At 46.2% G+C, this 22561-nt stretch overlaps 1 protein-coding gene and 1 non-coding gene across 2 annotated transcripts; both read left to right on the forward strand.

The window, feature by feature from the left end:
- Window positions 1-259: 259 nt before the first annotated feature.
- LOC107113306 (zinc finger protein 436-like) lies at window positions 260-12820 on the forward strand. The gene is made up of 4 exons (XM_015414659.1): window positions 260-493; window positions 4100-5034; window positions 9616-9718; window positions 11726-12820. The coding sequence occupies exons 2-4, from the start codon at window positions 4114-4116 to the stop codon at window positions 12751-12753; spliced, it is 2052 nt and encodes a 683-aa protein (XP_015270145.1). The 5' UTR covers window positions 260-493; window positions 4100-4113; the 3' UTR covers window positions 12754-12820.
- A 5420-nt stretch (window positions 12821-18240) lies between these two features.
- Window positions 18241-18313, forward strand: TRNAA-AGC. Its single transcript has one exon. It is a non-coding gene; the product is annotated as a tRNA-Ala (tRNA).
- The last annotated feature ends 4248 nt before the right edge of the window (window positions 18314-22561 follow it).

Consider the following 22561-nt stretch of genomic DNA (forward strand, 5'->3'; position numbering starts at 1 on the left):
TGGCTTTTTATTTTGCTTCTGGCTACTCGCACTCGAAAGCACGCAAGAATCCTTTTTTAAAAACTGCAACAACCCGCAACAAATCATTGGAAAGGGAATATGTTTCCGTGTTAGGTATCCCAGCTTTACTCTCCACGGCCGGCTTTCAAAGGGTTAAAGAAAGAGCTCAGCTGCTGCGAGCAGAGGCCCCTCAATCTCGCGCGGAAAGGCGAGGAGGAAGTGGCCGCCTCTCTCCCTCTCTGGTGAGGAACATCCTGGACCGGAGTCAGGCGACGTCCTGCGCCACACTTAATTTGCCGATGGAGCCGACGCGGCGAGGCTGCTGCGCGCTGGACTCTTTCTAAGCCGGACCCAAGTGGGAACGGAGCCCTGCGGGGAAGCAGTGGCAAAGGGGGCCTTCAGCCGAACTTCTGGAGGATCCGTGGTTGAAGGGACGCCTCCAATCCTAAGTGAGGCTCTGCAGTTCAAAGCACCGGGCGGCGGAGGTCTTGTGGTAAGATAACTGGGAAGACGGAGATATGTTTTCATAGAGCACGTGGCGTGCCTCCCTAGCCAGCGGGGAGGTGGCGAGTCATTCAAGGCAGACTTGACTCGCGAGTAAGCGGGAGTCTTGTGGCACGTCAAAGACGTCACGCAATTTTATTCCAGCATTTGTGGACCACGCTGAAGATCTCGAATATGTGAAAAGGCGGGCTGTAGCCCATGAAAGCTTACGCCGAATAAATTTTTTTTGTTTGACTTGGAAGTGCTACAAAACTCCCACTTGTTTTGATTAATGTGTGTGTGTGTTTTAAATAACTGAGATGCTTATGGCATCGTAATTAATGAATGTAGAGCGGAAGTTTTTGTGACTCAGTCTGGGGCTGCTTTTCCTCACATGCGCTTGTGCCATGAAACGTTTGTTGGCCCCCTGGGTGCCACAAAACTCTCGATTGAGGCTAGCCTTTGGCTTATGCGTTTGTGTGCTACTAACAGCTGGACTAGACTACCAAAAACCAACCCCCCCAAAAAACAGCTGGGGAAGAAAATGTTTAGGAGCCCATTATGTAATGCTGACAATTTCATTATTAAGTGCTGTCAAGGCACAGCTGACTCTTGGCCACTCTCACGGATTTTCAAGGGGGTTTCAACAAGAGATGTCCCTTGCCTGCCTCTGCATAGCAGCCCAAGGCTTTCTCGAGCTCTAAGAAGTTTGGTCTAATCTGGACTATGAGTATCAGGATGAGGGGGAGGGTTGCCTTGCAAGATGCTCTCATTTGCCTGACCCTCTGTTCACCCCCCAATATTCTACATAAATGTGTAGTCTAAACCAGTCTGGAACCTGATGCAGGTTCTTCTGTCTCCTTTTTTTTGAGAATAGCCCCCTATATTCACAACCTCAGTTCCTTCTTTCCAGTTTTTCCAGCTATAAAAGGGCACCCCTAATGTGCAGGCCTTTGTACTGCTGGCATCAAGCCATTCCTCGGTGATAGACCACATTTTTTGCATGCCAACAGTACCAGGAGCAATCCCTGGAATTTCCCGTTCTTTTAGAGCAGGGCTGGGAGAAGAATGCTGCCTGAAACTTTGGAGAGTTGTTTCCAAAACAGACAGTACTGGGCTAGATGGGCTATTGTTTCCCCCCCTCAAAATAAGGCTTTTTCATATGCACCATCTTGCTAACATTGATAATCTTGTGAGTGAGTAGGACAGGGCATCCAGTGATCTGCCACCAATTGTTCTTGTTAAGGAACACTTCTGGCTTTTCTTGCTCATTCAGCATGTATGATGCCTAATACCGCGGTGATGGAAAGTGCCGTCAAGTCACAACTGACTTATGAAAAATAGTAAAAAGGCCAGTAGCACCTTTAAAACTAACAAACTTTATTGTAGCATACGGTTTTCAAGGCAAGAAGAATAAGAGATTGGATTTATACCCCGCCCTTCACTACCCAAAGGTGTCTCAGAGCGACTTACAAACTCCTTTCTCTTCCCCTCCCCTCCCCACAACAGACACCCTGTGAGCAGTGTTCCCTCTAAGTTGAGTGTGAGCTAGCTCAGTTTTTTAGCCTCCAGCTCACATATTTTTATCTTAGCTCAGGAAGGACGGCTCCAGACCAAACTAATTTATGCAGTAGAAGAAGAAGAAGAGATTGGATTTATACCCTGCCCTTCACTTGGAGTCTCAGAGCGGCTTACAAACTCCTTTCCCTTCCTCTCCCCACAACAGACACCCTGTGAGGTGGGTGGGGCTGAGAGAACTCTGACACAAACTGCTCTTTTTTCAAGGACAGCTGTGCCAGAGCTTGTGACTGACCCAAGGTCACATCAGCAGGTGCAAGTGGAGGAGTGGGGAATCAAACCCAGTTCTCCCAGATTAGAGTCTGCACACTTAACCACTACACCAAACTGGCTCTCAGACAAATCGCTTGCTCACAACTTTAACGCCAGATGCTCACAGAGTAGGATTTTTGCTCACAAGACTCCACAGCTTAGAGGGAACATTGTCTGTGAGGTAGGTGGGGCTGAGAGAGCTCTGACAGAAACTGCTCTTTTCCAAGAACAGCTCTTATCAGAGCTACAGCTTGCCCAAGATCATCCAGCCAGGTGCAAGTGGAGGAGTTGGGAATCAAACCCGGTTCTCCCAGATTAGAGTCCGCACAGTTAACCACTACACCAAACTGGCGTTCAGAGGTGGTTTGTGGTTTGCCATTGCCTGCCTGTGTGTCACGGCCCTGGTATTCCTTGGAGGTCTCCCATCCAAATACTAACCAGGGTGAACCCTGCTTAGCTTCCAAGATCTGATGAAATTGGGCTTTCAAGTTATTTGCAAAGGTTCCAGTCTCCATGTAGACAATGATGGACTGGCAGAGTCAGTGCAGGTGATGCCATCTGAAACAGCCACAGTAGCACAGAAAGTCACACTGCTTGGAGTCACTTTTTGTGGTACATTTTCTACCTTGTCTGGCTTTGTGCTGCAGTGTTAAACCAGCCACGATAGAAGCTGCCATCTGGAGGAATGTTCTTTCTACTTATTATTTGGTTGCCAAAGCTATGGTTGCAGAACAAGCAAAACCAGAAGAGGATTGGACTCAGTGACAGCACATCTACTTGGAGAGCAGAACATCCCAGGTTCAATCCCAGATGGACCTCTGTCTGAGACCTTGGAGAACCTGCTGCCAGTCAGAGTAGACAATACTGGCCTTGATAAACCAATGGCTTTTACTCTGTATAAGGCAGCTTCATGTGTTCTCCAAAAAAGTGTAAATAATATTTTTTTTAATTAAAATTTTTTATTTGTACTCAGAGACAAATTGCTAACCAGTTTTATTATTCTTTCTCGTGGGAATTTTTGAGATGAAACACACATAGCTATTTCTTTAGACGAAGAAGAAGAGATTGGATTTATACCCCACCCTTCACTTCCCGAGTCTCAGAGCGGCTTACAATCCCTTTTCCTTCCCCTGTGAGGTAGGTGGGGCTGAAAGAGCTCTGAGAGGACTGCCCTTGAGAGAACAGCTCTAAAAGAACTTGTGACTGACCCAAGGTCACGCCAGCAGCTGCATGTGGAGGAGTGGGGAATTAAACCTGATTCTCCCAGATTAGAGTTCGCGCTCCTAACCACTTCACCAAACTGGCTTTACAATGAGGCTGTGAATACTCTCTGGTAGACGGAAAGAGGGACAAACAGCGGCTAGCCGTAGGAAAGCTGCTCTCTTTCAGTCTCAGCTTGCTGATCTCTAATATGGGAATAACAAAGTTGCCCAGCCTGGCAAGGTCGTTGTAAGAATGAATGAGAAAATGTGTGTGAGGCACATTGAGCATTCAGGAAAATGGGCTACGTAAATGCGATGCAGTTTCAGCAGGATAGCCCTGTTTGTCTGCGGCAGAAGAGCTAGATTTGAGTCCAGGAGCATCTTAGAGACCAACAAGATTTCCGGGGTTCAAGCTTTCGAGAGTCAAGACTCCCTTCGTCTGATACTGACAAAGCTTTAACTCTCAAAAGCTTATATCCTCAAAGTCTTGTTCATGTCTAAAATGCTATATAAAATGCTATATATTTCCTTTCCTCCTCAGTGTCTAAAACAGTCTCAGTTGGGATTCTGTCTTTTCTTTTCAGCCAGGGAACAGACAATGGAGGAGTTTCCTCAGGAGCAAAGTCCTGAGCAGGTGGAACGGCACAGAGCAAGTGTGGCAATACCCCAAAGGAATAGTTCCCAGGGTTCACTGAAAGACAAAGCTTCGGAACATCAGCAAGAGTCAAACACATTAAAGGATAAACACTTGGTGTCCAGAAAACAGATGTCTACTCCTTCTGAAGGAGGCTCTGAATTAACCAAATGCCCCATTCGGCGAAGAAAATGTATGTCCAATAAACAGCATCCATGTCCTGAGTGTGGGAAAATCTTCAACCGGACTTCATCCCTCAATGCCCATCGTAGAGTCCACACAGGCGAGAAGCCCTATAAGTGTGCCGAGTGTGGGAAGAGCTTCAGTAAGAGTTCACACCTCATTGCTCATCAGAGAATCCACACAGGTGAAAGACCCTACACTTGTGTGACTTGCGGGAAAAGCTTCAATCATTCCTCACATCTTATCATCCACCAGCGAACTCACACAGGGGAGAAACTCTATAAATGTCTGGAGTGTGGGAAAAACTTTCGGTACAGCTCTGATCTCATCAGGCACCAGATTGAGCACGAGGGAGAAAAACCCTACAAATGCCCTGACTGTGGGAAATGCTTCAATCGGAGTTCAAACCTCCTTATACATCAGAGAATCCACACAGGAGAGAGACCCTACAAGTGTCTTGAGTGTGGGAGAAGCTTCAGCTACAGCTCAGTCCTGATTAGGCATCAAAGAGTACACACAACTGAGAAGCCTTATAAATGCCCAGAGTGTGGGGAAGGTTTCCATGTGAATGCCAGCCTCATGACACATCACAGAATTCACACAGGAGAGAAACACTATTCATGCCCAGAGTGTGGGAAAAGTTTCAGATGGATCTCACACCTTGCTAGGCATCGGAAGATTCACACAGTGGAGAAACCTACATAAAAGCTGCAAATATTACAAAAACTGTTGAACACATGAAGCTGCCTGGTCCTGGTCCGTAAAGGCCAGTATTGTCTACTCAGACTGGCAGTGGCTCTCCAGGATCTCAGGCAGAGGTCTTTCGCATCACCTATGACTTGATCTTTTTAAGGGTGGGTGCCAAGGATTGAGCCCGAGACCTTCTGCATGCACAGCAGGTACTCTACCACTGAGCCATGCCCCTAATTTTGTGTGTATATTCAGAGGTTATGCTCAAATATACTAGTTCATATATTTGTATTTCTCCATTTCCCATTTTTTAAAAATTGTGTCTGTTTTTAAAATTGTAAACCATTTTGGGCAAGGACCTATTCATTTTATTTTTTGTAAAACAAAATATTTTAGGCACTGAACCAATAATAAAACAATTACATTCAGCAGCTGGCTTCTGATTGTTTAACAAGTGTGTGTTTTAATGTTTTCTGTGTTGTATTTGGTACCTGCTTGAACCTAAGATACAGGCTGTGATATAAATGTTCACATCTCTGTCCTGGTCTGTAAAGACATCTCCATGTCTCATTATAATGAATCTTAAATATAGCTACACCCTTCTAAGTCCATGGAAGTCAATGGGTTTAGAAGGGTCTAATTATGCTTAGGATTCCATTGCCAGTACAGTCATCAAGTGCCTTCTGCTTTATTAAGGGATGAAGGAGTTAGCTGCAGATCCCAAATTCTCTTAGACACATCCTTTTAAAAGTCCTGTTTCTAAGTCATTCTCGTTCACCTATGTAAACATATGAAGCTGTTCAGCAGCGAGACAGGCCACAGGGGCCTCTAGCTCAGCATTTACTCTGCCTGAGAGTGACTCTATATGGCTTACATAAATAAACGCTGTCAAGCTGCAATTGATTCTTGGTGACCCCAGCGGCTTTTAAGGCAGGTGTGAAGCAGAGGTGGTTTGCCATTGCCTTCCTTGGTAGAGCCTTCATTGGTGGTCTCCCATCCAACCATGGGTTCTACTTAGTTTCCAAGATCTAATGAGACTGGGCTATATCATACCATTCCACATCCCCCTATACCGCTTAGAAAAAGAGTTTTTCAAATGATTCACCCCAGAGATTGAACTTGCACTCTGAGGAAGGGGCCCTTCCACTTTACATTGTCTTCTGCTCTGCAGCTTCTTCATCAGATCCTAATTATCTGGTCCACACTATTAACACTAACACTATCACATTTTTAATGCTGCCATTATTTTCTCTTCCTGATTTTATCCTTGCAACCAGTCTGTGAGGTAGGCTATTTATTTACATAGGTATTTTATACTCCACTTTTCTCCCCACTGGGGACCCAAAGCAGCTGATAATATCATTTCCCCTCCCTCATTTTATTCTCACAGCAACAACCTACTTGTTAGGCTGAGAAGGTGATTGGCCCAAGATCACCCAGTAAGCTCTCATGCCATCGTAGAGGATTTGAACCTGGGTCTCCTAGCTCCTAGACTGACAGTAACCCCTGTATCATACTTGTAGCTTAGACTGAGAGAGAGAGGGAGGGAGAGACTAGCCCAAGGCCACTCAGCAGGTTTCATGGCAAGGTGAAGTTTTGAACCAAGGTCTCCAGAGCCTAGCTGAATACCAACTACTATACCCCACTGGGGCTTAGTCATTTTTGTTGCTTTGTATGTGGCCTAATTCAGCATGAAGGAATTTGTCACATACCCTTGATTCTGTATTGGAGATGGATTCCACTGAAGAATCATATTTACATATTATTAATTTTACAATATGTTTATATCCCACCTTTCTGCCCTCACAAGGGCCACCAAGGCGGCTAACAAATTAAAACATACATAGTGAAAATTACATTTTAAAATCAACCAAACAACAGCAACACAGCACTAAAAGATTTAAAACCAGTGCTTAAAAAATTACAGATAAAAACAACAAAACATTGGGCAGGAAGGAGGGTTCAGTGAGGGAACACCAAAGAAAACGAACAAGGCGACAGAAGGGGAGAGACTGCCAGAGTTTTGGTGCCAAGACTGAGAAAGCCTTCTCCTCGGCTGCCCACCTCATCTAGGGTGGCCAGCTCTGGGTTGGCAAAGACATGGAGGTTTTGTGGGTGTAGGGCAGGGTTTGAGGAAGGGAGGGATCTCAGCAGGGCATAATGTCATAGAGTCCACCCTCCAAAGCAGCCTTTTTCTCCAGGGAAACTGATCTTGGTTGTCTGGAGATCAGCTGTAGTAGCAGATCTCCAGGTGCCACCTGGAGGTTGGCAATCCTAACTTAATCTCAAAAGGTAGGACAACTGAAGCAGGCTTCAAAGAGAACTCACAGGGTTGCCACCCTCCAGGTGGCACCTGGAGACCTCTCACTGTTACCATTGATCTTCAGAGACCAAGATCAGTGCCCCCTGGAGAAACTGGCTGCTTTGGAGGGTGGCACTGTACCCCGCTGAGGAGGACCCTCCCCTCCCCAATCCCTCCCCTCCCCAATCCTTGCCTTCCTCAGGCTCCACCTTCCAAATCTGCAGTAACTTCCCAACCTGGAGTTGGCAAACTTAGGCCTCTGCACCGCAAAAACACTTTAAAAGGACAGGCGAGGCGAGAGAGCTGGCAAGCAACCCTTTTAATGGCTCTCCCTCCCATTTTAGCTCCAGTTTAACCGGGATGCGTTCCTGTTCGGACGAGGTTGTCCTCGAGCCGTGCCGGTAGGGGGCTCTGCTCGCTGCTTGCGGAGAAAGCGTTGCTCTTGCTCGCTTTGGTGACGAGAGCCCAGAAGGACGAACTTCCTGCAGTAATGCGGTCTGCCGCCATCGTCAGTGCCGCTGTTCGTAGTTCCATCAGCGGAGGTCTGTGGGCGGAGAGACCTGGAGGTCAGCTGTCCTGAGAGCCCGACCGGAGGGAAGACTACTCAGACCGTAAAGGAGACTCTGCCGCCCAATGAGTAGGAGCCTGTCCCGGATTTGCGGGGAGAAAGCAGGAAAGACCGTTCTTGCAGCCGTACTACATATATTTGAAGGCGGGGGGCTGCCCTCGAATGGATTGCGCATTTGGCCGGGTTACTATTGCCTGGGTTGGGCTGTGCCGGTGTGGAAAACCTGCACTCTGTTACAGTTAATATATATCTCTAGTATGTAGCACGATCAAAATGAACTTGCGTTTCAGCTCCTGCCGCACCGGGGATCTTGTGGAATGTTCATTCTTTCCACCCAGACAGTGATAAAACTTTGGTCAGGTTTGGATGGCTTACCTTGGTATGATTTCTTAAGGTCCCCATCAGTTAGGAAGCAAGCCTGGAGAAGGGAAGATTGAGAAGTGATATGATAGCCATCTTCAAGCGCTTGAAGGGCTGTCATATGAGGATGGAGTGGTGTTATTTTCTGTTGCCCCAGAAGGTCAGACCAGAACCAATGGGTTGAAATTAAATCAAAAGAGCTTGCAGCTAAAAATTAAGATGGGTAGCCCTGGTCTGTAGCAGCAGCAGCAGCAGCAGAAGAAGAAGAAAAGAGCAAAAGTCCAGTAGCGCCTTAAACACTAAACTTATTGGTTTTAGGGTAAGAGCTTTCATGAATCGCTGCTCACTACTTCAGATATCTGAAGAAGTGAGCAGTGACTCAGGAAAGCTCATATCCTGCCACAAATTTTGTTAATCTTTAAGGCGCTACTGGACTCTTACTCTTCTACAGCTAAATATTTAGAAGAACTTCCTGATGATTCCCCAGTGGAACAGGCTTCCTCAGGAGGGGGTGAGCCAGTTTGGTGTAGTGGTTAAGTGTGCGGACTCTAATCTGGGGGAACCGGGTTTGATTCCCCACTCCTCCACTTGCCCCTGCTGATGTGACTTTGGGTCAGTCACAAGCTCTGGCACAGCTGTCCTTGACAAAGAGCAGTTTGTGTCAGAGTTCTCTCAGCCCCACCCACCTCACAGGGTGTCTGTTGTGGGGAGGGGAAGGGAAAGGAGTTTGTAAGCCGCTCTGAGACTCCAAGTGAAGGGCGGGGTATAAATCCCATCTCTTCTTCTCTTCTTCTTCTTCTTATCAGGGGGTGTGGCATATGCTAATGAGTTATGCTAATGAGTCCCCCTAGCTCTTTTTCTACGAAACGACCCCTGATCTTAGCAAATGCTGTCCAAATACATTTGAACAACTCCAAGACTCAATCCAGACATTGTAAACCAGAGTTTGTTTGTGGCAGAGTAAGAAGCCTGGTTAATTGCTGGCCCTGCCTATGCCCTCATTCTCTCCTTTGCACAGGACCAGCGTTTGACTAATTCTGCATTTGGTCAGTTGCAAAGTCCTGATGTGCGTGCCTTAACAAATCAGTGCTAGTTTCCCTCCCCTCTAACTGAGAGTGTGTAGAGCCAGCATGAGAACCAATGCGGTATGATTAGGGAGACCTGAGTTCAAATTCCTACCCATGCTCCCCAAAGGGCTTGTGGTGGTGCTATGCCCTGCTGGTTGAGTTTATAGCAGCAGACAGAGAGGTGCAGGAAGTTATAGTAAATCTGTTGCTTCCTTTTCTGTGCCAAGCCCTTTAAAGGTAGAAAACGGAATCAGTCCATTATTATTTTTCTCTGACTCCTCCCAGGATTGGCCTAGTCCAAGGAATACCTAGCCCCAATGGAAAGTGACGGCAAGGGGGCCTTGAACCCGGACATCCAGATTTCTAAAGCCCAAGACAACTCATGCCTAGAACATTCATGTAAGGAAATCCTCAAGCTTGTTTCCATCTGCTGCTTGCTGGGCTAACCACAGAGGGCAAGTTGCCTCCTGCTGTGAGGAAAGTGCTGCTCATTTCCCCCCTCTGCTTTAGCAGTAAATAAAGCCTATCAGCTAGAAGAGGCTGAATGTTTATGCCTGTTACTGCCCATCTTTTTTTTTTGTACTGTGTGGTGTAGAGGCCAGAATGTTGGACTAGGAAATGGGAGGCTCAGATTTCTGCAACTGCCAGGAGGACTCACGGAGTGAACTTGGGGCCAGTCACAGACTCTGAGCCTGACCTGAGAGTGCAATTCTGCAGGCCCTGCAAAACTGAGTTGTTCCGCCAGGCCTATGGTTGAGGGCATACAGGGGTCTCAATCAGAAAGACCTAACGGATGGCCTCCCTCTTCCCCCCCTCCCTTGTCTCCCCCCCCATTCCCCTTCTCCAGTGGCAGAATTCCCCCTTCGTATTGGGTTTATGTCATATTGATTCTGTATAACTGATTATATTGTATTTGTATGGATTTTGATGGATTTTATTGATGACTGAATTATTCGACATTTGGAAATTTTAATTGTATATTTATAAACTGATGTTACCCGCTTTGAGTCAGTCTTCAGGAGAGCGGGCTATAAATTAATTAAATAAATATTAATAGTAATAAATAACAAGGCAGTTATGAGGATAAAGTAGGGACGGGAGAAACACATATGCCACTCTGTGTTCTTTGGAAGAAAGGTGGGGTTTCAAAAAATTCCTTTATGTATCAGCTTTCTGCCTAATAGGGACTCAAAGCAGCTTCTATCAGTTTTCTCTCCTCCATTTTATCCGCACAACAACCTTGTGAGGTAGGTTATGCTGAGAGTGTGTGACTGGCCCAAGGTCACCCACCCTTCCTTGGCAGAGTGTGGATTCCAGCCTGGGTCTCTCGGATAGTCTAATCCTCTGGCCATTACACCCCAGAACACCATATAAATGTAGCATCTATGTTGATTCACAGACAGGGCTGCAAAAAGACTGGATTCTGCCAAGAAGGCGCTGCCACCTATATACTGAAGCAGACCATTTCTCCACCTAGCCCAGTGCTATAAACATATGAATCTGCCTATACTGAACCAGACCATGAATCCATGTAGCTTGAGCTATGGGCCAGCAGTTAACTGTGTTTCATGTCAACTGCATTTCTTTTCTTTTTTTTAATTAAACATTTTATATATATTATAAACCAACAAATTTACAAACATTCACCGAACAATAAATCAAATTATATAAAATAAACCAACTAACAGAATAGTAATCCAAAGCTTAAAAGCAACACAGTAATCAAGAATGAAATCTATAGAAAAGAAGCAATACCACAATCAAAATATTATAGTAAAGGTTTTAAATTTGAAATGTCAACTGCATTGCGAATCTCAGAAAGCTCCATCATGGTCCCCTGAATCAAATCTGCAAGGATTAGGACACGTGGTGGAGTGGTGAGAGTGCCCAGGGTAGGATCTGAGAGACTCAGGTTGAAATCCCCAGTCTGCCAGGGAAGGTTGCTGGATTACCTCGGGCTGGTCATAGTCAGCCTCAGGGGGTGGTTGTTTTGCAGATAAAATGAGAGAGGGGAGGTTGTAAGCCATTTTGGGTTTACCCTTGGGGAGAACAGCATGGTATAAACACCAAAAGAAATAAATGAAGGCTGGAGAAATCAGAGTTAATGGGATTTTGGGATGCAATATGTTTATATTTTTTTCACTTATTTTAAGATTTATACCCCACCTTTCTGCCCTCATCAGGGCCACCGAGGTGGCTGTATATGTTCCCATACATTAACCTAGCTGCAAGACACGCTTCGGTGACAATTCAGGATTTAGACTGCATACACTCACTCATGCTGCTTGTTAATTGTTCCCCCCCACACACACACACCTGATTTTCTGGATCTGTAGGGGCAGCCTGAGGAGGGGGAACTGAAAGACACAGAATGTTTCTGGTCCTTAGTTCTGTTTGTCTCAACAGGGGATGAGATGGCAACCGAGGAACAGATGCCTCTAAAAGGAGATCTGGAGCAAGTGGAAACAGATGCGTTGCTGGCAGGGAGATCTGCACAGAGAGTTTCTCTCCGTGGCAAACAGGAAAGAGACAGTGAGAGTAGGGATTTGTCAGAGAGGAAGGGAACAGCCGTCTCCACCAAAATACAAGGCAGTGGTGCTCACCGCAAAGAGAAGCGTTTCAGAAATCTGGACCAGCTTGTTATCCAGCAGCTGATCCACATTGGAGAAAGTGAGATTGCACGCAGGAAGCAGGAGGAGGGCTTCCATCAGGGCTCCGACCTCGTGAAACCTCAGATTGTCCATTTGGGAGAGAAACCTTACCTGTGTATTGTCTGTGAAAAAACCTTCCGCAACCATTCAGGCCTGATGGTGCACCAGAGGATCCATACAGGCGAGAAGCCCTACAAGTGCCCCGATTGTGAGAAGAGCTTCAACCAGCGGTCCCACCTGACCTCCCACTGGGGGACTCATACAGGAGAGAAGCCCTTTAAATGCTTCGACTGTGGGAAAAGCTTTAGCTATAACTCTGGGCTCATTATACACCAGCGAATCCACACAGGGGAGAAGCCCTACAACTGCTCCGACTGCGAGAAGAGCTTCAGTCAGAAGTCCCACCTGCTCTCGCATCAGCGGACCCACGTGGGAGAGAAATCCTTCAAATGCCCTGACTGTGGGAAAAGCTTCAGCTATAACTCGGGTCTCGTGATCCACCAGCGAATTCACACTGGGGAGAAGCCCTACATGTGCTCAGACTGTGGGAAGAGCTTCAATCAGAGGTCACACCTCATTTCACACCAAGGCATTCACACGGGACAGAAGCCCTACACATGTAAGGACTGCGGGAAGAGCTTTAGCTTCAACTCTGGGCTAGTTATACACCAGCGGCTTCACACTGGGGAGAAACCTTATAAGTGCCCCAACTGTGGGAAAAGTTTCAATCAGAAATCACACCTCATTTCACATCAGAGAGTCCATGCTGGAAAGAAGCCTTGACTTGGGAAGGAACTGATTCCTGTTTGGTGTAGTGGTTAAGTGCGCATACTCTAATCTGGGAGAACCAGGTTTGATTCCCCACTCCTCCACTTGTAAGTTTGATTCCCCACTCCTCTGCTTGTAGCTGCTGGATGACCTTGGGCAAGCCATAGTTCTGTCAGAGTGGTTCTCTCAAGGACAATTCTGGAAAGACCTCTCTCAGCCCCACCTACCTCACAGGGTGTCTGTTGTGGGGAGGGGAAATGAAAAGAGTTTGTAAGCCGCTCTGAGACTCTGAGTGAAGGGTGGGTTGTAAATCCAGTTTTTTCTCCCCCCCTCCCAAGGTGTAAAGCTGTTGCCCTTGAGCCAGTTAGCTTAGAGGGAACAGTACTTTGTCGGTGTTTCCAAACCAGTGGTGCCTCAGGGCAGTGGGCTTTGTATTAGGACTAAGGTTCGTACATTCTGAAGATTTCATGCCAAAAGGAGGGCAATGTGTGACAACATCCACCCCCCAAAGCATAGCTGGCTGACAATCCAAGGGAGAAGCAAGAATGGGAATTAAAAATGCACTGTTAAAGTACTTTAATATACATTTTCTGTTTTTTAACAGAAACGAACAACATAAAGCTAAAATATCTAATGATCAACAGCTTTGGAAATTCTAACATCTCCTGTTAAAGTATATTAATCTTTTAGGGTATAATTCTCAGTTGGTGCAAAATTTATTTAATTCAGGACTACAATTAGTTGGGTATCTTGTAAGTTATTAATGCATACCCATCTACGTTTAGTGTTTTTGTTTTAAGTTGTAGTCCTTTACAATGCATTTGGACACAACACACACACAAAGCTGCCTTACACAAGCAGACCATCAGTCCATCAAGGTCAGTGTTGTCTACTTGACTGGCAGCGGGTCCTCTAAGGTCTCAGGCAGAGGTCTTTCACATCACCAATCAACTGATCCTTTCAACTGGGAATGCTGAGAATTGACCCTGGGACCTTCTGCATGCCAAGGACATGGTCTACTACTGAGTCACAACCCCTCCCCAATATATATGTATATCAAAGCAGTATGTATATTAAAGTACTGTCATATTAAAGATAGATCCCCAGCAAATAGACATTAATCAGACTGGTTTCGTTAGTGGTTCAGTCAAGGGCCCTGATGATCTTGGTCGATCAATACAACAGAAAGTAACTTTTTTAATTTCACCCTTTTTGTACATTCAGCTTTGCCTTTGTGAGGTCATGTATTTATCGTACTAAATAGTACTAAATAGTTGTTTTTCTGTGCCTCTTGCAGGCTATAAGAGTTATACCTGCTTGCAGTGTTACTTGTTACAGGAATCCATATTCCCATATTTGCATTTTCATCTTTTTATTTTTCCCCTGGTGCAAAATGGGGTGGCCGCAACATCATGTGCCAGTTTGCATGGTCAAATGAACCACTTTGGATCCAGCAATACAAGCAGAGCTTTTGCATTACGTCTTATACGATCCCTTTCTGATTGGGACCTCTCATGTTAACTAGTGTCTTGCCTCTGACTCAAAGTCATTTTGTCATACAATGCATGTGTGAACCTGCCTGAAACTGGAAATTGTATATGACTGATAAAGCACACAGTTGCTTGTTGGATGTTAAGCCAGACAGGGCTACCAGAGTCTTCTCTGACTCTTCCTGGTGATGACCACTAAATGCGGAAGTGGTGTCCAAATAAACACATTCCATGGGTGGAAAGAAGCTGTGAAGTGGAGAAACGTTTTGGACTTGTGAGCATCTGCATGTCAGTTTAGGAGCCAGGTCTGTATAAGTATGGGAAGAAAATGGCAAAACAATTGGGTGACAGCATCGGTTTCTTTGGCCAAGCGCATGGCTAGAACAATTTAATCCATGATTATAACTAATGAAGGAAAGGATTTAGGCAAAGTCCTGTTTAGGCAGATTCATAAATTCACTTTAGGAGGACATCAAAATATACTGTCGTAGTGCTTGCCCTTAAGTCCTCAACTTTGGCAAAGTAATATTGATTTAAATATTAAAGGGCCTTGCATAATAAATTCAAAATAAATTATTTTTATTCCATCTCTTGTGCCTTGTGGGGTCTTGTTTTTGTGAAGTTTATTGTGCTCTAAGTAGGCACTCTGGCACAGAATGAAATCCTCCAAGTAATTTTAAATATATGCGCTTAATTTCTCTGTGACTTTACAATGTGGAGTACTCAGAGGCAGCTGTGTTCTTTACACTCACTATGCATCTGTGTAGTGGACAGATCATTCACGTGTCTCTTCTGAAACTTGAAACTGATTGAGTGGCTTCCCTGAGGCAATTTATGGAACCTCCCTGGACAAAATAAACTATATCGTAAAGGTTCCTTTGCTTGAAAGCCAGTCGAATCCGACTCTAGGGTTGCGGTGCTCATCACTGTTTCAAAGCCGAAGAGCCAGCGCTGTCCGAAGACATTTCCGTGGTCATGTGGCCGGCATGACTAAACACCAAGGCACACGGAATCCTAAGAGACCCGTAATACAAAGCAGATTTACAGCACCAAGGGCCATATCTCTGTGTGTAAAGTGCTGTCAAATGGCAGCTGACTTGGTGACCACAGCGAGGGGCTTTCAAGGCAAGTGAGAAGCAGAGGTGGTTCACCATTGCCATCCTCTGCAGCCTTCCTGGGAGGTCTCCCATCCAACTACTAAACAGGGCTAACTCTGCTTAGCTTCCAAGATCTGATGAGAGTGGGCTGTATCATGCTGCCTTCCTTCCTAAAGGCCATTTTCAGGCATTCTTTCCTGCCCACAGAAAAATGCTCTTAAACGTGCCGCTGTTGTGGTTAAAAAAAGAAGAAGGTAAGGGGTTTGAACAGTTTCATGTGTAACATACATAAGTATTCTTAGACAAAAAAAAGACTCTGCTAAAATATGTTTGTTTGGGGGCTTTGTATTGAAGTTCTCCACTCTGCCTTGATGGTATGCTCTAGAACTCTGAAGTCCCTATTCATTATAGCTTGATTTGTTAACAAAATGCTTTTTTTTTTTTACTTTCCATTTATTAATCGCTTTCCCCAGTGGGCTCAAAGCGATGTACAGTTACTCAGTATAGACAAGGGACTAACAATATTTGTAGGGGATAGGGAAGACAACATATATTCATTTTAATTGCACGCGCCGTCACTGCCCGGTGTAGACGTCTTCTGGCTGGCTCCGTCATTTTCCCGCATGGCTGCTTGCTGTCCAGGCGTCAGGACCTGTATGTCGATCGCCACACTGCCACCGCCTGGCCGGAACATCCATTGCAGGAGTTCTTTTCGTAGCCGAGAAGCTGTTTCGCCTTACAAGCCTTGACCAGGACGTCTGACCGTCAGCTAACGCCGTCCCACAAGGGAGATTTATTTATTTAGCGCTTTTTTTAGCCCACCTTTATCACTGAGACTCAAGGCAGATTAAAATCTCTTGACCCTGGTCTGGATCCCACCATGTGGGTCCTCAAGCGACCTCTGTGATGCTGGAGCAACACAGGCATGACTTTCTCCAGCTTGCTCCAGAGTCGTCTGCTGGTAGCCCCTGAGAGTACTGAAGTCAACCCCTCTCTGCCCCAGTTATCTGATGAAGGAAGCTCTGACTCGAAAGCTCGTACCCCAAAATCTTGTTGGTCTCTAAGCTGCTACTGGACTCGAATCAAGCTCTTGGTTATACCGTGGCCAATCAAGGTTTAAACCCGAGGAAGGTTAGATGAAAAGTTTCCAGTGTTTAAGAAATCGTTCTCCAAGGACTGTACTCATCCAGTCTGTTCTCATCCAGGATTGCTGTTCCCTGTCTCTATTGGCCATCTAATTCTAACCTTACTTCTTAACCCTTCACTTTCCCCAGCGTTCTTAGCTTCTGACACCCCAGCCTTTGCAACAAAACAAACAAACCCAAAACAAGCACAACCAAGAATTTTTGGAAAGCCAGAATTTGGGAACAGAGTGCATTGTGTGTCAGTGTTTTATGCAAATTCACCTGTATGGACTGGTGGTGGAAAATCAAATCATAGCTGACTTGTGGCCCCATAGGGCTTCCAGGGGAAGAGACGTTCAGAGGTGGTTTGCCATTGCCTGCCTCCATGCCCATGATCCTGGTGGTATCCTTGATGGTCTCCCGCCCAAATACTGGCCAGGGCTGACCCTGCTTAGCTTCCAAGATCTGATGAGACTGGGCTAGCCTGAGCTATCCAGGTCATGCCTAGAGATGTGAAGGCCCAGGAAAAAAACGGAAAAATTCTTTAAAAAATGGGTTTTTTCCGTTATTTTCCTGAAGCCTTTTTGTTTTTTTCCCCCAAAATTGGAAACATTGAAAAAAGAAAAAAAAATGATTATGGAACGTTTTATTTTAACATGATGAATAAAATATTTTAAGACCAGGTGTTCAAATATTTTCCAAATCATTTCTAATATGTGTGTGTGTGTGTGTGTGTGTATGTGTGTGTGTGGTATCAGATTGATCTAATTTCTGTGCACTGAGGACAAGCAAGTCCTAGGTTACAAACTGAACTCTCCAATGCACGAACAAGATGCATTTCTTCCTTTAGGAGGTGCTATTGTCAGAAGACAATAAAAAGGTTTCAGTTTTGTTTTTGCATGTGGGTGGGTATTCTGTTTGTAATAATTGTTTGGATACACTGTATTTTTAATATGCTAGTTGTGATAATTTCATGCCAAGTAAAAATGTCCATAGTCATATTTTATGTTCCTAAAGTAACAGAATGACTTTCAGTCTAGAAAAGAAAAAAGAAAATTTCCATTTCCCCCCAAAAAAAACTGGAAAAAAAAGGGTTTTTTTCCGAGCTTCAAAATTTCCGGAAATTTTACATCTCTAGTCGAGCCTATATGGATTACTACATGGATTATTTCTGGATCGCAGCCTGACACCCACCCAACAGTTCCATGGCGTTCAGTTGAGATCCATACTACCTGCCTCACCTCCCCACACCCTGACAACAACCATTTCTTTCCTTTTCAGAAACTTCTCAGAGTTTCCTTCCTTCTCAAGACAAAGTGATTCCTCTTCTGCCCACAAAAGGCCCTTAGCTGAAGTGGCAGAGTGACCACTTGGCATGTGAGAGGTAATGGCATTGACACCTGTGTTACGTGGGCCTCCTGTGGCCTTTGACACTGCAGGTAGTTTTGTCTGGGTAGGGAGAAAACAAGAGAGCCTTATGGTGTCACTGGAACCCACATTATTAGCAGCCCACTCTGACCAGCAGAGCTAGTATGTGTGTGCATGTGTGTGGGGGGGTAGTTCCACAGCACACATTTCTGCCATTGAGGGACAGGAAGAGGCGGAGGAAGCCACTCAGTTAGCACAGCTTTGAAAGAATGTTTCTCAAGGTCCAGCCATCCTGCATGTGCTTGGCTGAAAATTAAACCCCAACCTTTTCACTCCCAAATCGCAGCCCAACAAGCTTGAGTAGTGGGCTAGACTGTCGCATGCCCTACCCTCATCTTAAGCACCAGGGCCTTTTCTAGTGCAGGGGAATTAGCTCAAGTGGTAGAGCGCTCGTTTAGCATGCGAGAGGTAGTGGGATCGATGCCCACATTCTCCAGCACTGGTCAGCTCTGTCGGCTGCCTCCTTTTGCTGGCCAGAGCCACAGGGAGCAAGATCTGCCCTGGCCCTATGCCCTGGCAATCACCCCTAGTGTCTTTCTTCGACTTAGGATGATGTGAACCCCTTCCTATCAATGGTAGGAAGTCCATGATAGGATGCTTGCTTAGCATGATGCCCACATTTTCTAGCACTGCACAGCCCTGTTTGCCACCTTCTTTTGCTGGCCATGGAGAGCAAGAGTTTTGCTGGCCCCATGGCCTGGCATGCCCTGGCATCCACCCCCTTCTCATGATTACATGAAATCCTTCTGTAGCAGTGGAAAATTAGCTCAATTGGTAAAGTCCTTGCTTAGTATGAGAGAGGCAGTGGGATCAATACCTACATTCTCCAGCACTGGACCGCCTTTTCTGCTGCCTCTTTTTGCTGTGAGGGCCAAGGGGAGAGAGGCCTGCCCTCACCCCATACACTGGCTACCACCCTTGCAAGTCTTTCTCCTTCTCAGGATGATGTGAACCCCTTTCCGCCAGCAGTGGGGAATTAGCTCAAGTGGTAGAGCACTTGCTTAGCATGCAAGAGGTAGTGGGATCGATCCTTGCATTCTCCAGCTGTCTCTGCTGTCTCCTTTTGTTGGCCAGGGATAAAGGCCTGCCTTGGCAACCACCTCCAGAGTCTCTTGCCTTCATCAGATGACACGAATCCCTTTCCACCAGGACTGGGGAATTAGCTCAAGTGGGAGAGTGCTTGCTTAGCATGCAAGAGGTAGTGGGATTGATGACCACATTCTCCAGTAAGGGTAGCTGTGCTTCAGCTTTTTGGGTCCTATAGAGCAGGGGTGTCAAACTCATTTGTTATGAGGTTCGGATCTGACATAAATGAGACCTTGTTGGGCCGGGCTATGTGTGTCATAAAATGTAATGCCAGGTAGCGGAGATAGAAACTTTATGAAGGACACAAACACAAAGGGTTTTTTTAAAACATGCTTAAAACATTAGCACTCTTGCAATATTTTGGTTATTTAACAGTGTCTGATAACTGACACGCTCTGAATTATTGCATAAAAATGTCTGTGCTGTTGTAATCTTGAGTAGGTTGTTCAGGTGTGTATCTGTAAGCTGCAAACCTACAATGATGGAGCAGCAGCAGACCTGGAAGAAGAAGCAGAAGACAGCCAGTTCCACTGAGGGCCTGATAGAAGCCCTCCAGGGGCTTGATCCGGCCCCCGGGCCACATATTTGACACCCCTGCTATAGGGTCTTTGCTTTTCCCTCCAATCCAAGGTGACAGGTGCTGGCATTGTAAAGTAACATGGGAATTAAGAGAGCTTGTTTTGACCAAGGATTAAAAATGGGGAACTAGTCCAGGAAAAATCCTGATGCACAGTGCCCCTTCCCAAACTAGCCTTCCCAGCACTAGAGTCTTGTCTGCTCCCTCCTTTTGGTGGCTAACGCCAAAAAGAGAGGCCTGCCTTGGCCCCGCACCCTAGCAACCACCCCTGAAATCGCTATACATCTCAGTATGATGCAAACCCCTTCCCACCAGAAGTGGGGAATTAGCTGAAATGGTAGAGTGCTTGCTTAGCATGCGAGAGGTAGTGGGATCAGTGCGCACATTCTCCCACACTAGACAGCTTTCTCTGCTCCCTCATTTTGCTAGCCAGACAAATTACCTGCTGGCAGCTGCCTCTGGAGTCACCCCCCTTTCCCTGAGTGAGTCCTCTCCCAGCAGCGGTGGGCAATTAGCTGGAGAGTGCCCAGTTTAAATACAACGGGATCATCTGCATCAAAATGTTGAATTTCTGTGACAGTGACTGAATGAAATGTTCTGAATGACCCTTGGAATGTATTGAGCTTCTGAAGGGCCTGTGGAAAGCATTAAAACAAAGGGGATTTTTTATTAATGTCAGACAATACATTCAGGATGCTAGGGGCACTAAAGTGGTCTTAGTTATTGGAACCGGACTCTGAAGCAATAGTTGGGAAATATCAAAATAAGTAAAAATTATGTCTTTCCAAAAAATTTCATTTAAATAGCCAAGCATAAATCTTGCCTGGAGTTTAATTCAATAAAAAGAGAATATGAACTAGATGATACACTTTACATCATGGTCTTAGGGTGAGGGTTTCGAAGTTCTGTAATAGGGATGGTGTGTATAATCCCTCTGGAACTGTTAGTAATGTTGGGGGGGGGGAATAAAGAATTGTGCAGTGCCATTTGCTGGCACAAGAGGATTATGCTGGGGGGGAAAAGAATGATGTTGTGCCTCCTGGCACCTTGTAAACCACCAATAGCCTTTGCTTCAATGATCTCCCGTGGTCTTTCAGAAACCTAATGGGTTGGCTTGGAAAGAACCAATGGATTTCCATAGCTATTATCCATCATTTGTTGCAGTATATCCAGTTCTGGTCCCAGTTACAGAAGTCTGTTGTGCAGAGATCAACAGGTGTAGCCAGGGCTTTTGTCCTGGGCCCCCAGGATAAAATTCTCTCCAGAAAATCCCCATTCCTCCCAATCGCACCACCCATATCACAGGTCTTGCTTTTAGCAGAAATATTTATTTATTTAAAACATTTATATCCCACCTCACCTCCTTGGACACAATGCTATGATATCTGTGTGTCCCCTATATTTCTCACATGTTTATCCCCACCCATCCTCCTTTCAACTCAGGGCCAGTCTACAAGCTCTTCCCGCTTTTTTACCCTCATAACAGCCCTGGGAGGTAGGTTAGGCTGGGAGATTGCTGAACTGTCCTAAGGTCATTCTTCCCCCTTCCTTCCCCTCAGTAAAGCGGGCACTGATTTTCAGAACCATCAGACTGCTGCCAACTGAGAAAAAAATCGCCCCTGCCTGGCTCTTTGATCTTGAATGTGACCTGGCCCTCAAAAACCAGGCCCTGGAATCAGGAGGCCATTTCCACACAGCAGGGAGGTAAGTATTACTGCCACTAATGTCCGGACATCAAGCCACTCTTAAGGGTATAGACCAGGAGCCCCCAACCTTTCTCAGCCTACAGGCACATTTGGTATTCTGATACGTTACCATGGGCGCAACAGCAACAAACGTCACAAAATGGCTGCTGAAAGAGGCGGAGCTATCCACAAAATGATTGCCACCGTTTAACTTCAGTAACACAGTGTAGATCTTTCCACCATGGGGGCAACTACTGCAAAGCAGCGTTTTAAAAAATCTACACAGCCAATCAAATCTCCAGTAGTCAATCAGTCAATCAGAACTTCAGGAGTCTTGCTGGGCAAGAGCCCTAAATGGCCCCACCTATTTCCTAAAAACACTTGGTGGGAGCCACCAGAAAAACTGTCAGAAGGCACCATGGCGCCCAGGGCACCAGGTTGGGGACCCCTGGTGTGTGCATATAGAGACCGACTGAAGAGTTGGCGGCATCCCCTAATATCTGAGTATGCTCAAACAGCTTTTCTGCTCACACTGAACAACCATAGTTGAACTCTGAGGCAAAGCTGAGCCCCGGTAGTAAAACTCGGCGCTGTGTTGGCCGAGGCCACCAGAGGGCTCCGACGGTCGAAAGTCTGGAGGGAGGAAACTGCACGCCCCGCTGCTACCGGTGTGTTGTGCTTCCTGGGTCAGATGTTGCATAAAACTGTCATGTGCGACTCCCTTGCTGGCCGCCTGAGGTAGGAAGTGCCCTGAATCTTCGCTGTCTTCGCCCTGCGCTTGGAGCTGGACCTCATCATGAAGCAGCCTCGGGCGCTGCAGGCGTTAGCTCCGGTAGAGCTGGAAGCACCGGGAAGCTGAAGTGAGTGGCAGCTCCGGGAGCAGATCGCCTCCAGGAATGGGGGGCAGAGGCAGGGATGGGGGAGGCGGGTTGACACTTAAAAAAAACCCCAACCCTGTCCGGGCTTTTGTGCCGTCCATTGTTAGCAAGGAAAGCAGAAGCCCAATAAGCCAAACATCTAGGGTTGTGCCAACCTTAAGGGAGGACCTGGAGTTCTCCTGGGATAACAACTGAGCGCCTTGCTAAAGAGAGCAGTTCTCCTGGGGAAATGGCAGCCTCAGGGGGCCTGCTGTTTGGCATCATATCTCCACTGAGCTGTCAGAACTCTCCAAACTCCTCCCTCCCAGGCATTGCACACAAATCTCCAAGTATTCCCCAAGCCTAAATTGGCAAACCTACAAGAATCCTGTGTGATCTCTCCCCAACCTCTAATGATAAGTGGAATAGGTATTTTAAAATCTTGCCTTAAGATCACATGGCAGGGGTCTGCAACCCAG

This window comes from Gekko japonicus, unplaced genomic scaffold (genome assembly GCF_001447785.1).
Source record: "Gekko japonicus isolate JY-2015 unplaced genomic scaffold, Gekko_japonicus_V1.1 scaffold204, whole genome shotgun sequence".
Lineage (NCBI taxonomy): Eukaryota > Metazoa > Chordata > Lepidosauria > Squamata > Gekkonidae > Gekko > Gekko japonicus.

Bases quoted from the DNA above. Each gene is read 5' to 3' on its own strand.
- LOC107113306 (XM_015414659.1), top strand. From the start codon at position 4,114: ATGGAGGAGTTTCCTCAGGAGCAAAGTCCTGAGCAGGTGGAACGGCAC. The intron at 5,035-9,615 runs TAAAAGCTGCAA...GGATTGGCCTAG, and splicing joins ACACAGTGGAGAAACCTACA to TCCAAGGAATACCTAGCCCC. The intron at 9,719-11,725 runs GTAAGGAAATCC...TTGTCTCAACAG, and splicing joins CTCATGCCTAGAACATTCAT to GGGATGAGATGGCAACCGAG.